We start from the raw sequence: 12,547 nt of genomic DNA, 5'->3' as shown, positions 1-12,547 counted from the left end.
GGACAGGAATTGAGACAGAGCGAGAGAGAGAGAGAGAGAGAGAGAGGGATCTTGCTGTTGGACTCACCAGTTTGTTTGCTCGGACTTAACTAACTCACACAAGCCAAACACACATTTATATGTGTAGAAAATATACGTTGTCTTCTCTGTAAGCAAACCTTGAATTTCAGGGCAGTGGATATTGGATTTCTCATGAGTGGTGGGATCTTAAGTGAGGAAGGACCCAGTACACATACAGATCTATTTTGAGCTCAAACTCTGCAATCATTATGCCTTTATTGGGACACATCCAATACCTACGGCTCTTAAAATTGTTGTCAGAGCTTCTGTGATGTGTGTGTAGCGAGTATTTCGGAAAATTCTTTACATTTATTCTCGGTGCAAGCGAGACCCATCTGAACCCAGCAAAGTGGGGGCATGAGTTGGCTTTGTATGAGTGTGTGTGTGTGTGTCTCGGTTGTAGTGTGTATGTATATCTGTTCACATAAGAATATGTAAATGTGTTTTTCTGTTGGCTCTTCCAGCACATCAGTTCCAAAACATGTTTCAGTTACAAAGCCCTTTTTCCAGCCGCAAAGAGGCTTTTAAAATGTTCTGGAGATCCAAATAAACAAAATCAGCCCTCATCCACCCCCAACCCCCAGCTTCATCTACCAACCCATCAGTGACTGTTTAGGAATCACGTTCACACACAGACTAACACACACACACACACATACATACACAGAAGCAGCTGAGGTCAGCAGAGCAGCGTACAGAGTGAATCCCTGTCTTTTTTTCCTATGTGTGTGACTGAGGGGCCGCAGGCAGAAGCATGTGCTTACTCAGAGAGATTTTTATTCACAGAAATAAATGCTTTTTACATTTGGCCACTTATTGGGACAAACCCTTGGGGGCATTTTTAATATATTTTCTTTACGCAAAAGGCACCTGCAAGGGGAGTTTAGGAATGGAGGCCTCAAGTGCCAGTCCCTTTCATCAGGTCCCACTTAAGCTGTATAAAACAGCAGACATACCTCAAATCACTATTTAACTCTGCCACATTACCTTGTCAAACATACATAGTGTAAGATCTGTTATCAAGATGAATTCAGTGTATCGCCATCAAAAGCAAAGCCTTTAATGGACAACTGTCAGATGTTAACACGTTTCCTGTGTTGTGTTTCAGATTAAAGTGGGCACTATCAGGACAGGCAGTAGAGCCGTCCGGAGGTGGATCACAACGCCACAGGGAAATCCTAATGGTGGTGTCGGAGTGGGGGATCAACAACAGCTGCATCTAAAAGTTTTTTTTATTGTTCCGACCTCTCCGTCGTATGCGGACTCCTCCGGCGGCGAGAGGTAGGAACAATGTAGAGTCGGAGAAATGACATGGACCCGAAGTGAACTCACAGCTGTCTACTGAAAACATCCTTCTCGAATGCCGCCTGTGTTTGTTGTTGCGGGGACGTAGAGGTCAACCAGAAGTGGCTCTATAACCCGTTGCTGAAAGGGCTACAGCGCCACCTAGGGTAGCGGATTCAGCCATGCTCCGGCCATTATCCGATCTCTTAAAGGCCATGCACGTTCGGATAATTTAAACGGTCCGTTCGGTATAAGGCCTAATCCGATCTAGCTGTCCCATGTAAACGCACTGACTCATTCAAGCGTTCTCAGAGAGAGAGTTGGAGAGTAGAGTGTATGTATGAATGTGAGTTTGCAGCCTCTATGCCGTCACGACTGGTGACTGGATAGCGGTGAGGGTGTCCATAAACCTCAACAATAGGCGTTAAAAGTGAGACTGCGGTGTGAATGCAGTGCGTAGCGCAGTGTTTGTACTGGGACTAAAGGGGTGTATTTTCATGACTTGCCTGCTCTCTGTATGCAAAGGGGGACAGGTCTTGTGGTGGCTGTAGCCCAGATAAGGCCGAGGCCAATAAAGATGCTGAGCTGATTAGGACACAGCGCAGGCCAGCACTAAGGAGAGATAAGCATTACGGCCTACCATCCACTTTAACAAAGATCTGCTGCTAGCAACGGCCACAGCCGTAAACCACTGAGGGATAATCAACAGGCTGGCTAGAGTTTCCCTCTTCCCCTCTGTTCCTCTCCCTCCCTCTGCTTACTCTCGCTCCTCCTGTCTGCTTTAAGCCCATTAGTTCTCGTTAACAGACAATGCATTCTGGGATGCATCAAAAGGGACATTGTTCAAAGAAAACAGTGAAATCAGGCCTCCGCCACCCCCACCCCATCTTCCCCCACTACCCATAATCTGTGCCGAGACACACACACACACACACACACACACACACACACACACACACACACACACACACACACACACACACACACACACACACACACACACAAAGAGTATTGTGATGGGGTGAGAGAAAGGGAGGGAGAAATGCAGACAGAGGGCCCAGTATGACAGTGAAGTAGGGGCCCGGTAGGAGACAACATGGTGACAGTGAGATGCATCGTGGGGCCCCCAGGCCTCAGCCAGCAGGCTGTTATGAAGCCTGCTGTTCCACTTCTGTCTGATACTTCCATGCTGTAGCAGTACGGCTTAGCAGAGGGGAGGAGAAAGAGGACCCACAGAGCTCATTCTTCAGTCTTTTGAACACACATTGCCTGCTTATGTCTCACATGCTGAAGGGAGAAACAGTGAAAGAATCTGACGAGAAGAAAGCTAGCATGAAGACATATGAGCCAGCAAGGCACGGAGTAAACTTTTAATTTGCATTGGCATACTGCCATGGTGAATGTTTACAAAATGCCCTCTATGCCTACACACACACACACACACACGCACATACACACACAGAACTTCACACAATCTTCATTCACAACACCAAACGACAACACAAACACAGACTGGAAAACACATAGGAATTACTGATAACAATAGTTTACGTTGGAGGATCCTATAATTATCATTTAAACAAGCAGTTTGTGTTATGGTTATCTCAGAGGTAAAAGGGAGGTCGTAATCAAAGATTAAGGACGGACTAGAGAAATTATTATAAAGCTATAGAATTTAACAATTATCAAACTAAAGGCAAGTCGTTTTTGCCTATTCTTTGTGTTTTCAGTGCAAAGAAAAGGAGATCATCTGAGATAATACGTCTTCAGTGAATGGGCAAGCTGCCGGGCTGCCCACAGGGAACACACACACACACACACACACACACACACACACACACACACACACACACACACACACACACACACACACACACACACACACACACACACACACACACACACACACACACACACACACCAGGGCCAAATATGGCTCACACATGCTAACCATGTGCCAGTTACACACAAACACACACACAGTCTCTTGCTCGTAAGCCATAGAGCCATTTTAATGATAGCCCTAGGCTCTTCGTCTCCCTCAAAAAATCCCACGGGGCCCACAGACACACACACGGACACCCACACACACCTCTAATCACAGCCCTGATGCAGACACACAGACCGGGGGGTTGTTGTTTAACTGTAGCGCCCAGAGTGGTCAAACTAGCCCTATAAGTAACACTGAAAGGGCTTAAACACGCTACACACACAGGCGCACAAACACACACAAAAACACCCATCATGACCCCACATTAGTAAATGGACAAACAAACGTGTTTCAATGTGTGAGATACTACTAAGGAACACAGGTTATGGGCCTCTGTTGATCAGGACCACTGCTTTGAAGACACAACAGTGCTCTTTATCTCTACAAACTATAAATAAATCACCCTCCCTCTGAAGGCTGTGATATACTTCATGTAAGTACATCCTGCATTTGTGTGATGCGTCCTCAATGCGCATTTCTCTACGCCTGCGCAAGGTGTGCATGCATGCGCAAGGTGCAATACCTTGCATCACGTCAAGAAAAGTTTGTGCTAAACGACGGCTGAAAACTATGTGAGCTGGTTCACAAATTACACCCATCTGTATGATGCAGCGTTTCTTCTGTACCACGACAAGTCTGTATGCCCCGATCGTTAGCGTGGAATCCAAACCGACTGATAAAGAAAGAACGTAAGGAGAAAAGGACGGTTGACCCTTTTAAACATCCATTTATGCATAAAGTAAGCACTGGAGTATGTGAACAACCCATAAACTAGACCTGCAGCTACGTCTGACTCAACAGCCGCAGCATTGTGTTGAAAATTAGACTGTGACCTTACTTCAAATCCCTATTCCTGCAGAATGGCCACACTGGCTGACCAACAGAGAGAGAGAGAAAGGGTGCTTGTGATCACTCTACACCTGTGACCATGCTTTATATGGGTGGACATAGTTTTAGATAGAGTCAACCATCCAGCCAATTTGTGTCTGGAGATTTACTTATATTGGAAATAATATGTTAAACTATAAAATGCATTTCCTGCAGAAAATGCGGTGAGTGCTGTTGTGCAAAGTGAGGTTGAAAACATTTTTTAATAAAGCCACATAGATTAAGACATAAAGAAATGTTAAATGGCTTAAATCAAGTAAAGGGATTTGAACAAAAGTTCAAAAGTCTAAATGGAGCAAACATTGTAAACATGCACACCATTTAAGAAAATGTAAATGGTTGGAAAAAAATAAAGTGGCAGCAGAATGAAAAGCGCAAAGCATTGCTAAAAATTGCAGAAATGTAAAATGAATTGAACTGAAGAATCTGAAGGTTACGATGTTTTGCCCTGCACTGCTGGTGCGCGTGCGCGTGCGTGTGTTTTTAAGAGAATAGCGAGCCGGTGCGTGATTAAAAGTAGCCCAATGGAGCGGGAAAAAAAGCCCAATCTGGCAACACTGCCTGAAAGTCCTCCAAAAGGAGCCAAATCTTGGAGTAGGGTCTGTCTGTGTCCTGCAAGACGGAGGCGTAACTTGTAGTAGGAGGCGTAACTTGTACTAGGAGGCGTAACTTGTACTAGGAGGCGTAACTTGTACATTTCTAAATCACGGTCCAGGCGAGATCTTCTCTTTTCGCGGTAAAAAAAAGCCTTGTAGATCACGGTTCACACGAGATCTTCCTTGAAGTCGGATCTCCAGATATTCATGTCGGTAAGTAAAAAGAAGTGGATTAACAAGAACGATTTTTTTTGTTTTTACAAGCTTAATGAACTCTAGAACTAGGGCAGACTACTTGTGGTTGTGATACTGTTTAACATTCTTTACGAAATGTTCGAACGCTTAGGCCTACTGTTTTAACGTTGGAAGAAACCCCAGCTTTCGCCACCTCGGTGAAGTTAGTTCGATGCACACGTTTGAGATGCACACTGAATAGTCACATAATACTCTATACTGTACAGGCTAGTAGATGTTGCTTGCTTCTTTCTGCCCCGAGTTTGCACAGTGCAACAGTGATGACGTACCTGAGAAATCCATGTATTGAAGACCGGCAAATATATATAAAATGAGGGCTTGTAATGTGAACGCTATAATATGAAGGCTTTCTCATAACTATCCTCCTGTTAGTGACATTGTTCTTGTCTTGTTTCTATCAGTAATATTTATTTTAATTCATTGTTTTATATCTCATGCAGGACCTTGAAAACATGCAGCATGCGATCAATAACAATATGTATTCAATACAATTATTTGAATTATAAATCTGCAGTCTTTTTGTTAAAGGTATAAAGGGATTAATAGGTTCCCCACGTTAAACTGCTATATGCATTACATGTCATTGTAAAATTGTAATAGGCTTCTTTTCTTAAATGCATATGACTCAGGGATGTCAGTTTCAAGTAAGGCTATGATTAAGCTAATCAAGAGCATATCAAGATTAAGCTAATCAAGAGCATATTTTTAAATGAGCGGGTCGGGTGCATTATCTTTATATAAGGCCTAATATTTGAGGTCCGAGTTGCGGTCATTTATGTACCCGCGCACCACTGCTGCATACAGATCACTTCCGCGATTTAGAAAAGTACTAGACACGCCTCCGACTACAAGTTACGCCTCCTACTACAAGTTACGCCTCCTCTGACTACAAGTTACGCCTCCTACTACAAGTTACGCCTCCGTCTTGCAGGACGCAGACAGATACTATTGAAATCTTGAGGGAAAAACTGCCCAATCTGGCAACACTGCTAAACGTCCTCACGCTCCAGCGTCAACGTAAATCAATGAGACCAACTGAAACGAAGCCGGTATGAAACTAAAACTGTGATTCTGAAGAAAGTTTAAATGATATCGAAATTCCGTTTAGATATTATTGAAGATACAAGTGTGTTATTTTGTTAAATGGTTCGAACGAAGATAAACGGTTAAATAGTTGAAGTACCAGAAGACGGCTCCGCCGTCCTCCCATGTTAAAATAGATTGTCTTTTAAAAGTAGAATATCTTAGAAAGTATAAAATATTCAAAAATCTGAAAAGAAGCGCGTGATTCCATGCCATTCTGAATATTTTAAATTTGAATGGAGTCTCTAGGTGAAAAATTGAGAAGGAGATGGGTGCCAGAGTTTGTAGAGAATAAGAAAGAAAGAAAGAAAGAAAGAAAGAAAGAAAGAAAGAAAGAAAGAAAGAAAGAAAGAAAGAAAGAAAGAAAGAAAGAATAAAACTTATGAAGAACATAGTTGGCGCTGTATGCAGCACTCACCTAATATTATTCAGCTAAACAAGTAAGTGATCAAGGAAAGTCACACAACAGATCAAAACATGTTGAAAAATCATCAACAAAGTACTTTTATTTTCTCCTCTCTTTCAGAATTTTTCCATATGCATTCCTATTGCTCAAAATGTAGTGTCATATTAATTATCAGTCTGCAAACTCACCGACCCCCACTCTGGTGAGGGGAGGGAAAGGGGGGTCTGGGGTTAGGAGGAAAGGGAAGAGGGAGGAGAGGGGGGGAAATGGGCAGCAAGTCAAAAAATACATGATGACAGGATTCATTTTCAACCACACCTAACTTTGACCGACACTACCTTTCCGCTTCCCACCCTTTCCTGAACTCAACTCTGCACACACACACACACACACACACACACACACACACACACACACACACACACACACACACACACACACACACACACCTTACCTAGTGTTTCACTCATACAGAAAATTGCACCAGATATCCACTTTTGTTTACAACTTTTTGCAGAGAGAGCAACGCTGCCGCCAGGAGATGAATTTGAGAAATTCTTAAAAATATTTGTTAAGTGGCTCAGCATTAAAGTGGTTGATGGCTGGAGAGGCAGAGGTTACCTTTTCTGCTTTAATGAGCGGCGTGCAGACGCATGGCCATAATACCATAATTGGCTTTCATGGTGGAGAGAGAGAGAGAGCGAGAGAGTGTGCTAGAGCTATATAGGGACACGGCCTTGTTACCAACCCCATTCCCCTTTGCCTTAAAGGTTACGCTCCCCTGCTCTGCCATGCACAATCCAGACGGGCTGGATTGTGTCTTCTACAAATGCCACAAGCCAAACACCTGACATACAGCACTGTGCGATGCACAGGTAGGGAGAAGCGTGAAACGAGGAAATGAACTTTAAGGCTACTTTCGATACTCTCTCTGGTATTCTCTCTTCTTTATATTACATCTTTATGTACATATATTTAGATTACCACAAAACATACATAAATACAGGAGTACACACAATTTTCGCCTGTGTCTGCGGGCTAGTCAATGCCTTTTTTTGATAAAAAACAACAACCACATGCACAAGTGCACAACACCAAACAGACTATGGAGCCCAGCACATCATTTAAAACCCATTGTGTCAAATAAAATCAGGGCTTTGGTGAATCTACTTTCAGAGGCACCATTTCCTGAAAGGCGTCCCTCTGTGATATGCCCCCCCCCCCCCCCCCCCCTCCCAACACACACACACACACACACACACACACACACACACACACACACACACACACACACACACACACACACACACACACACACACACACACACACACACACACAATTATCCATTCAAAATAATGATGCCAGTCCCAGGCATATGCACATGAGTAAGAAGAAAAAAAAAAGGAAGAAGCTTTAGCGAGCAGTGATTTCCCAGAGCCTGTGGTCTGCTTAAGTGTGTATTTACAGAGTTACACGAGCGGTCTTTGCAGTGTTGCTAAATATTGTCTGCTGCTCAACGACCATGGAATCCCAGCCAAACTGAAATCAGGGAATGCTGCCAACTGTGTTCTCGCTGTACATGGGCCCTGCTGTGCTGTTTTCATAAACCTGTGGCATTGAGACAAAGGCTGTGGTCACCCGGAAAACTGTTGACAGGATCGTGTGTATGTGTGTGTGTGGGTGTGGGTGTGGTGGTGGGCTTAAGATGGCCTTAGATGTTCTTCTGTAGGTTCTTTCTTGGTGCCTCAAGAACAATGAAGATAAAACCTTCAATAAGGAACCAGTAACCAGCATCAGACCATCCATCCCAATACCATCCGGAAAATGGGAAATGAATTGTGCATAATGGAGAAAATATTCATGAACATAGTTATGATCACCCCGAGACAGTTGAGTGAGCCGACCCTCACCCACACCCTTAAATTACTCTCAAGTCCCCGATGTCCCTACTTGTCCATTCTCCTGGGACCCCCCTCCTTATGACCCCTCAAACAAACCCCCCCTGAACACACACACACACACACACATACACACGCACACGCACACACACACACACACAGCCTGCCTGAAGCAGGACTACCAATCGTGCGTGAGGCAGCCAGCCTCTATTTAGCATGACAAAAAAAGAATTGTGTGTGCTTGTGTGTGTGTGTGTGTGTGTGTGAGTGTGTGTGTGAGTGTGTGTGTGAGTGTATGGTCCCTTTGAATGCTAAAGAGGCGTCAGGCCCGCAGCTTCACCCATTAGGAAGTTGGTTTGAACAGGAAATTTGCTACACATGGGCTTAAAGTCTGCATGCTTTTATGCAGGAGGAGATGAAACAATGCATCTGTTTCTGAGGCACTTTAATAAGCAGCTAAACATAGTGGAAAAGATGTGTGTGTGTGTGTGTGTGTGTGTGTGTGTGTGTGTGTGTGTGTGTGTGTGTGGTTTTTGTGAAGACTGTGTAGTGAGCCCAACATTAAAATCTCTCTGCCCTGTATTACAGGATTCACAGCCCGGCCCTTCGGTTCTCGCTGAGACCGTTGTTGAGGCTTCCACCTGAAGGTCTCGTCAGACTTGTGTTCGGCCTATCTGTCTCTCTGACTTCTTTTGCTATCTTATTGGCCTCTCACTCTCTCTCTCCTTTTGGACAACCCACAACATGTTTAAGAAATTATTCGATGCATTCTCTTAGACAGAAAGAGAGAGACAGAGAGACAGAGACAAAAAGAGAACAAAAGTAAGAAATTGAGAGAGAGAAAGAGAGAGAAAGAGAGAAAGAGAGAAATCGAATGTGGAGTGATGGGGGGGGGGGGGGGGGGCAGCTGGCCTGGGACGTGCAGATAGGTTCTGAAAGAGAGTATAAGTCGGGCCTGACTCTTCTAATCCTCTTCTGTAGTGAGAGAAAGGGACAACAAGGATAGAAGAAAGAGAGACGGGGGCTGGAGGTGCGAGGGGATAGCGTTTACAGTGACAACAGCCAAATGCAAACTCGTTTTTTTAAATCCACATTCACAGACCCACAACGAAACACATGCACGCGCCCACACACACACACACACACACACACACACACACACACACACACACACACACACACACACACACACACACACACACACACACACACACACACACACACACACACACACACGCACACACACACACACACACACACACACACACACACACACACACACACACACACACACACTCACACAGACACACACACTAGTGTGGCCAACAGGGAACAGACACTTACAGAATATCAAGTAACATCAACTAAAAGGCAATCAGAGAGATGCCTGTTGTGAAAAATCGAAATTGTGTCAGCTTCTGCTGTGCTGGTCTATCATTATCTAAAATGAACAGTTCTTATACTTTTATATTTGTCCGAAGTGCTCTGCTGGAAAGGCATCTCAATTGGAGGTAGGGGAAGAAGTGCGCGGTAAGGAGGGCAATAAAAAGGTGGACGTGAGCTATTTAAAGGGCAGTAATACGGGCAGGTTACAGCTCATCAAAACATTTATGCCCTAGGCACGCTGGCAGGAAGAGGCCAACACGGTGTAATGTCCTGTAAAAAAAAATAATGACAGTGCCAAGCTAATCGCAAACAAGAGAATGATCATTGGTTGTCCAGTGGAATTAGACATGATTAATTAATTAATTATTAAGTGGGCCATGAATTCAGATGTGTACCTGCTGCTGATTGCATAAAATTTGCTGTCACAACGTAACTACATCTAAAACGAAGCCAACTTTATGAACAAGGATGCATGATGCGGGACGCATAGCTACAGGCGCACCAGTTGACTGTCCTTAGTGATAAGGGGATGTTGCAGTTTATGTTGCCTTGTTGTGAAAGATAACAGACTTTACTTTAAAACCGATTAGACCCTAAATTGCACACATTAGAAAACGCTTTTTTACATTGTCTTCAACCATACATTCGGTTATTAACGTTAAAATACACGGCATCAAAGCTTTTTGGTGTAAGCCAAATCATTAATCATCAATAAGAATATGAGCAAGCGAAAACAAGAAAGAAAACAAGAAAAAAGTGATAAATTGACTCACCAAGAAGGAGGCAGAAGATATCTAGAGCTATGAGCAGCTTCCTCTTGCTGTTGTCAATACCATTGTTGTTATTTAGAGTCGAGGTTCCTCCGTTCCTTGTCTCTTGAGCCATTGCTTTCTCATACATATATTTTTGCATTTGAGAACTCCCTATTTTATATTCAAATCTGACACCGCTGGTGAAAAAAATAGATCAGTAGACCTATCTGTTCAGATGCGGTAGCGCATCAATGTCATTACATTAAATGGGAAAGTTACTGATTCCCAACTCGGAGGTCTGAAAAGTTTCACTCCGGCAGTGCAGCGATGCGACCCTTCGTTCGTATTGAACTTTGAACTAAAATCAAATAAAACAGAACTACTGTCGGACGTATTCGATTATATTTGTGTGCGACTGAGTACACTTCAAGAAGAAACGCAATTTTGTCTGAGTACAAAATCAATTGTAAGCCCACTCCTTTTCGTTCTTGGTTCAAGGCTTGAACAGGGTGAGAATAGAGCTTGGCGCTGAGAGCCGCTCTTGTTATATCAATTCGTCCTCTCCGCCCCCTTCAGTCTCAGGATTCCCTCCGCTGCTTCAAGGCACAGCCCCCTAATGAAGCTCCATCACATCCCTATACTGATTGTCCATGTCCATCACCAAGCTTTGAAAAAGACGAGCAAAGAGAGCCACTGATGAGCGACGGACAGCGCGCCTAGTGGCGTTGACCTTTCATGTATCATATCTGAGGATTTCTTTCAGATCAAATTTGAGGCTTATAAAAATAACAAAGAAGTGAAGACCAGATAAGTCAATCACACGAGTCAACCTTTTGCTGCTGCATTTCCTCCTATAAGAAATAGTGTTTTCCTTATATTATACTAGTAGGCAAAGACCTATTGTCGTCATGAATATATATATATATATATATCTTACTCAAAAACGTAGGATTTACGGTCTTCTTATGTCATCACATAAATGGTCCGTTTAACAGACTCAAATCAGACTCGGACTCTGCGGGTTTGGCGAGAATGTTTAGAAGCTGAGCGCGTCCTGCCACCTAGCGGTTAAAACTTGTATGGATGCACCCTACAATAACAAAAACTTCATAGTACAGCGGTTAAGCCCTCAAATCAAGGGGAATTGTGCACTTTTTGAAAGAAACATGAAACTTCTACCATAGTTAGGTTATACCATTAGGTTCATTTTCAGATTTGGAGGGAAGTCAGATTTGACCTCTGAGGCCCGGTAGAGGTCAAATCCAAAATGGCCGCCATTAATATTCAAAAGTGCCTCACGTTGGAACCAAACACAGTAGAAAAACACTTAAGGTGTCATTTCCCACTAACTTTTGGGTGCCCATTCTGTATCTGATACATTTGAAACCACCAGAATTCAAGAAAATGCATTTATGTAAAGGTCAATGTAAAAAAAAACATAAAAATATTCATTTTTTATGTACCCCAATTAATTTCTTTGTTGTCTCTGTATTATTCAGTTATTAGTTGTTATTTCATGAGATGTGTGGCTAATTTAATTCCTTCACAGCACAGAATTATCCACAGGTGACCCAGACCATTTTCACAGACCACCTGCAATACCACCGCTGACCACTGGTTGAAAAACCCCTGCTTTAGAGCGTTGTTGCTAGGCAACATGGAAGGCCACAGTACTAGAGAGCACTTCAACCGACATATTCTAACAGGTAAAAAGATTGACTATGAACAAACAATATTATTACATAATAAATTACATAATATTATTCATATTGCAAATGAATTTAACCATAGCCAGGAAGGAGTTTTTCTTGGTAGTTAGCTATCTAGCTAGCTTTTGAGGTAAAAATCATGGACATTGATCAAAATAATTATCCTAGCTTAACTAGAAGATAGTCTGCAACATTTATGTGAGCTGAAGCTAGTTTAATGATTGAACAGAGTATATTGT

At 43.1% G+C, this 12,547-nt stretch overlaps 1 protein-coding gene and 1 long non-coding RNA gene across 3 annotated transcripts in view; one reads left to right on the top strand and one right to left on the bottom strand.

Annotated features, from left to right (window-relative positions):
• The window catches only part of plpp3 (phospholipid phosphatase 3), a 34,434-nt gene extending 23,185 nt beyond the window's left edge, over positions 1 to 11,249 (bottom strand). For both annotated transcript variants that reach the window (XM_060067989.1, XM_060067988.1), the window contains exon 1: positions 10,621 to 11,249. In XM_060067989.1, the coding sequence (XP_059923972.1) occupies positions 10,621 to 10,759 (139 nt within the window). In that variant the 5' untranslated portion in view covers positions 10,760 to 11,249. The remainder of the gene's footprint in view (positions 1 to 10,620) is intronic.
• On the top strand, positions 2,569 to 3,184 carry LOC132469876 (uncharacterized). The gene is made up of 2 exons (XR_009528502.1): positions 2,569 to 3,047; positions 3,090 to 3,184. It is a non-coding gene; the product is annotated as an uncharacterized LOC132469876 (long non-coding RNA).
• Positions 11,250 to 12,547: the final 1,298 nt, after the last annotated feature.

The sequence above is a fragment of the Gadus macrocephalus genome, chromosome 12 (assembly GCF_031168955.1).
Source record: "Gadus macrocephalus chromosome 12, ASM3116895v1".
Taxonomy (NCBI): domain Eukaryota; kingdom Metazoa; phylum Chordata; class Actinopteri; order Gadiformes; family Gadidae; genus Gadus; species Gadus macrocephalus.
Note: the sequence above shows the minus strand (reverse complement) of the source record. Positions and strands in the feature narration are given on the sequence as shown.